The 5,714-nt window shown below is 40.2% G+C and overlaps 1 protein-coding gene across 1 annotated transcript in view; it reads left to right on the top strand.

Moving 5' to 3' along the window:
* The first annotated feature begins 331 nt into the window (after nt 1-331).
* Nucleotides 332-5,714, top strand: part of LOC118413892 (zinc transporter ZIP13-like) — an 11,298-nt gene continuing 5,915 nt past the window's right edge. Inside the window, exons 1-2 of the mRNA XM_035817496.1 lie at nt 332-1,595; nt 4,929-5,036. Coding sequence (XP_035673389.1) covers nt 1,328-1,595; nt 4,929-5,036 — 376 coding nt within the window. The 5' untranslated portion in view covers nt 332-1,327. The remainder of the gene's footprint in view (nt 1,596-4,928; nt 5,037-5,714) is intronic.

Here is a 5,714-nt window from a genome sequence, read left to right as displayed (position 1 = left end):
AGCAGAACTTCACTTACTGATGGAGGACAGCCGAGTGGAGAAGAAGAACCCACGGTTCGCCGTTTTGGCATCGCTGAATGTCCCCGTTCAAGGGAAAGTCTTTTTAGCGAATGCCCACTCTGGAGAAGTCCGCATTGCACGAATCAACGTTCAACTTCTACATGAAACACCCGTGAAGAAAATGGGTCAAGCATTTCAATGCTTTCTCGAGGTTGAGACTGACCAAGAACATTTTGTTAAGACATGCGTTCAAGTATTAATTCGATATAAACATACGTCGATAAAGGATCATAGAGGTAATGCATGTATCAAAGATACATCAATTAGAGATCATATCCTGTTGCTTGAGTATTAACGATTTTAAAATGTTGCGTTGCCTGTTTCGACAAGCAAACTTGTGATGATAGTGTTAACATTACTAGTAACTAATTATCTGTTATAATGTGATGCTGATGTTACCACAACAGAAAGAAAACATTCGTTCTCCTTTTCAAGTCAAGGAACCTCCTTGCCTGAAGCCATGCACAAATCACTTGTTGTTTGACCAGTGTCCTGCAGGAAATGCAAGTCATAAGCGACCTCTAGTGGTTTCTCTCCTCTATGCAGCTTCATTGTTGTTCTGGGCACGAGAGTGTGCTGTGGTCTCGCGAGAGTTAATCAACTGACTCTCAACATCTGTGAAGTATTGAGATATTCATAAATTCTGTCGCTGTTGCGTCATGTAAATACTCTTTCTTATAAAACTGTGATTGATTCTAAAGGTTTATACTAGAAAAAAGTGTATATTTACTAAGCAACTAAGTGAGAGTGATGTCCTGGGCACGAGATCACCAGGCCAAAGGTCACGTCAGAAAAACAAGTGAGGTGGCAGAAGTAGTTTGGAAGAAGGAAACGATTTAACTTGTTGACGAAGCTAGGATCAGAGTTCAGTTTGCAGTGATGTAATCTCGTGGAAGGTTTGCCATCGCATTTGCCGGCAAACTTTCAGTACAGTGGTGTGATTTCTGTTCGTTCTCAGTGTAGGGCAACAGCCGCGGCGAGTGGAGAGGAGGCGGGGGTAATTTTTGGCAACAGACCTCGGAACATTCCAGAGAAGCCATCAGGAAGTGGGGCAGCGATCTTACCTGAAGGCTGTCCCCGTAAACTTTGTCCCCGTTCGTCTTCATGGTAAGATAACGGTACGTCAAAGGAGGGACGTCAAGACAGCGGGAAACCAGCACATCTGGTTCTAAAGGTAGTCTAAGTCGTAGGATAGAAGGAGCCAAAGATTGAGCCCACCGGGATCAGTCTGTCCTGAGAGAGCCCCCGTGGCATATTTACACCGATCATGGAAACGTTCTCAGCCAGACTTGTGTTTGTACTGCTGATAGTCGCTACTGTTGGCTGTCAAGCCGAAATTCACAGGGCGAAGGCACAGAGACCACAGCGAGCTCCTCCTGAGTCCACCAGGCAAGACTTGTCGGGCAGTGGGGATGAAGCAAAACCAGAGAACGTCTGGCTGTATTCCTTCCTGGGGTCTGTAGCAGTAGGAATGTGTGGTGTCTTCCCATTACTGGTCATCCCGCTAGAAGCTGGTCCGGCGCTAAGGAAAGGAGGTGGGTTCCGTCATGTCCTTAAGCTGAGCGTTTGTAAGGGGAAAAAGTTACAAACGCTATAATCAGATAATTGATTGTAAAATGCAGGCCAGATATCCCCGAAAATTATGGGGGTCAAGTCTCTAGATCCAGTCGGGCCCTAGAATCCGATATATGTGACACATACAATGTATTTATCCTCTGTAAGCACCAGTTAGTATTGAATAAATATAAGAAGTTTTAAAGCCGTGCAAAACAGTAATGAACTCTCTGGTTTCTCCAAGCTCACCCGGAAACTTTAGGTTCAAAAACACAATCAAGAATTCCAGCAACGCCTTGCAGCTATTTAGAGCTGGCTAATTATAACATTAGTTCATTATAGTAGGAACACAATTAACAACAATGAAATTGATATGAGGAAAGTAGTATGTTAATACTAGTACGTTTTTGGCTCTGGGAAAAGAAATTCATTGAAAAATACCCATTGAGAAAGTTAATGTGCTTTGTTCCATAATTTGCATACTAGTAATTGCTTGATAATTAGTATAGCCCAGATGATAGTATGGTCTGCACAGTGTGTGATCAAGAATCAGGTGTACTCTGCACAATGTGAGGTTATAGTGCTCAATCTGTATGACAGGTTGAAAGAAAGTGAAGCATTAAAACTGGTCTAAGCCTAACAAACAGACAACCAGACAGACAATTCCCCAAGTTGCTCTTCCTGTTCTACTAGTATTTATAGCTATTAGTAAGAGACACCTGGAACTAATTATGTCTTGTCACCATCATAAACAACTTCAGACAAGTCATTTATTTTACAGAAAACCTAGAATCAGTAGAATGACTGAATGTATACATAGCTGGCAAAATTTACCGAGGATAATTTGGCTCATGGACAGTTTGGACTGGACGTTTCGGCCCCAAGTCCAGGACAGTTTGGCCCTAGGCCTAGGACATATTGGCAAATCTTTCATGCCAACAATCCAAGGTTTCCTAAAATTTGAGATCAGTTTATGATATCAAGTCCATTCAACATATAGTCAATTAAAGAACCGCTTAACCTTAATCAGTGGACTTAGCGTCAACACTAGTCATGGTCACTTGTTTGTACCCCCATGCGTAAATGTGTACGTGCAGATTTGGACCGAATGCAAATAGATCAGATTATATTCAAATTGGGGCATAGGTCTGGAGCTATCATAACTGTATAATTGGTCACGACTCTGCCATATGGATAAACCTGTTTGTACCCTTACAGGTATGTGGGTACAGTTGTACATGTGGGTACTGGCCTGGTCTATAGTTATTGTCACCTCCATGGTGAAAGTTTTACCATCCCTGAAACTAGTGAAAGTCAATAGACAGGATGGTCACAATCATGCTGTCAGGTCACTTACCACACAAAACTTTGCACAGAGACACAACTGAGACTGTTCCCACTTTTGAAAATGCAGTTTTATTTACCCTACTGAATGAAACAATTAGGTTGTTGATATGGCCATTGTACTACTACTTCTACTACATGTACAATGTAGTACCACTGTATGTGCAAGCATTTTCAAAATTGTCTCCTTTCATCCTGTTAGAAATGTAATGAAACTGAAATGAAAAAGTCAACTAACAGTAACACTAAAACAGGCAGGTGATGGTGTCAGGAGTCTTGTAAATTATGCTTTCAGTGTCCAATGAGGTGTAGACTTGAGATTAAAACCTATTTCCCAGAACACCTGTACAAACCAGGTGTGCTTCTACCACAGTTGCCTGTTGTATTCAACATCAACACACCTCCCCTATAGATGTAAACAGTAAACTTGAAATTGAATAGGTCATGAAATCCACACCAGTGTTTACCATGGAAGGTACTGGATGTCTTGTTCTAGTTCAATTGGTCAGCCCACTGCACATGCTTTTGATTTAGTTTCCAAACAAACTGTTTAGAATGGTGACACTCCCAGGTCCCAACACCAGTCTAGACATTTCCAGGAGGGTAAGTAAGTTCCTGTGATTGGTTGGCTGTGGGCCAGTATGAGATTTCAGTGTTGGGCAGGCCTCAGGTTCACAGGCTGGCAATCTTTCACTATCAGCCAGGAGCATGTTCACTTTAACATTCTCGCTGGATAGAAGTTGGTGAATGTTATTGTCCTAGAAATTTTGGTTGTGGAACATAAGGAATAGTTTAGAATAGTTTATACAATTTCTCACTGGTGGTAACTGTGAGTCATCAGGAGTGATTTAGTCAAGCTTATTTTCAAGTTAAGGGTTTGATGAACAAAGAGTGATTGAAAAATTTGAGCCCAACAAGTTTGTAGAGATTTTGTTGTCTGTTTATTGTCAGTCACTATGGCCCATAAGTATTACATTGTCTGACGTTCCAGAGGTGACATTCTTGGGTTGTTAATTACATCCTACGATGAACAACTGCATATAATGCACAAACTGCCCCACACAGCTGTTTGTTTTATTGACAAAGCACTCACAGATTGCATAACTCCAAGGCAAAGTCAACTTTGGCATCATTGTAAATTATTTGTAATCATGATAATGTTTCCTGTGTTGACAATTGTCAGCGCTTGCGCATGTCATAATGATCATGTGGCTTCTGCAAGGACGTGCAGTTTGTTTTGACCTTTGGTTTATTTGAATTAAAGCTCAAACATTAAACATGCCCTGTGTCACTACTTTAACAATTTTCGTTGATTTGATTTTACTCTCTGCACACTTGATGATATGTACTATATTAACCTATTCCAAAATCACTCTTTCTCCCCCCAAAAGTTTTTATTGGCATTTTCTTTATAAGTTTTATAAAGCAGAAGAAATGTATGTAAGTTGTGAAAGAACAGAATACAGCCATCTAATTGCACTAACATGGCACAAAATCTGCAGTCTTCAAAATACCATAATGATTGCTTGCAGGCTGACAACTTTCCATCTGAAAATATTGGATGCTTTTATGATATAAAACTTAATGTAAGGCTTTATTCAGAAATTTCTTGGTGAATTCTTGAATGAAAAGCTTTGATGATTTTTCCTGATCTTCATGACGCCTTAAACTCTTGCAAAATACATGTAACAACAAAACAGACCGTAACATTGACATTATGTACAGTCATTTAGACCACCCAGATCTAGAGACCCAGGTTAAAGGTCAAGTTCAAGTTTATTTAGGAGAGATATTTGACTTGGCCCTGTATTAACAGAGGCTGGTAAGTCAATGATATCATATTATGTAACTTGTAACAGATCACTTTTCTTACACAATAGTCCTTTAGATAGATTAGCCCATTGCAATGTGGGCAAACCAGAACATGTTAGAACTGTCAGAACTGAAATGTATGTTGTTGTCCTTTGCAGCTCACGCTGGCAGGTTGAAGTTGATGCTGAGTTTTGCGGTGGGGGCCCTGCTCGGAGACGTGTTCCTTCATCTGCTGCCAGAGGCATGGGTGCACAGGGGGGATCCAGGTCTGTACAGTTCCCTCACTTTAACTGTACATAAAAAAAAATAAATAAAAAAAGATAAAAAAGCCATGTGCAGGTCAGGCAAAATAGGTAAATGCCTGTCTGCCTGCTCATCTGTCGAATCGACAGGAGAACCATAAAAAAATGTACTGTATCAGAATCTTTTTGTAGCCTTTAATTATTATCATTATATTTGTCAGACTACTTTCAATAACAAAACTTTTACTTTGTTATTAACTGAAGGTGCTAGAAGTTTTATCAAGCATCAAATTAATCATAAGTAAATAGATAGATAAATATCTGGTGTATTTGAAGCCAGAAGGACCCAACTAGAAGGAAGTAAAGTTGTGCTTAAACTTCTCTCTGTCGCCTAACCCAAAAAATACCTAAGGGAAAAAATTACAAACAATTACACATTTTTCGTCATTTGTTGATATCTGCTATGGTTGGTGGATTGTGACCAGACTCATACTCTGATCAGATAATCAAGTGTGATTACATGCAAAAATCATTCACTGTGTATTTCAACATGACAATATTTACCACCAAAGGAAGCCTGTATATCTTGTTTTAGCCCAGTAGTTTATAGGTAAATAATCAGACTCCCATCAAGGCAGGGAACTGAGGTGGTGTTCTCTACCACCACGGCTGCCATTCATAAAATGCCACCCTGTGCAAATT

Source organism: Branchiostoma floridae, chromosome 4, assembly GCF_000003815.2.
Source record: "Branchiostoma floridae strain S238N-H82 chromosome 4, Bfl_VNyyK, whole genome shotgun sequence".
Classification (NCBI taxonomy): Eukaryota; Metazoa; Chordata; class Leptocardii; order Amphioxiformes; family Branchiostomatidae; genus Branchiostoma; species Branchiostoma floridae.
Note: the sequence above shows the minus strand (reverse complement) of the source record. Positions and strands in the feature narration are given on the sequence as shown.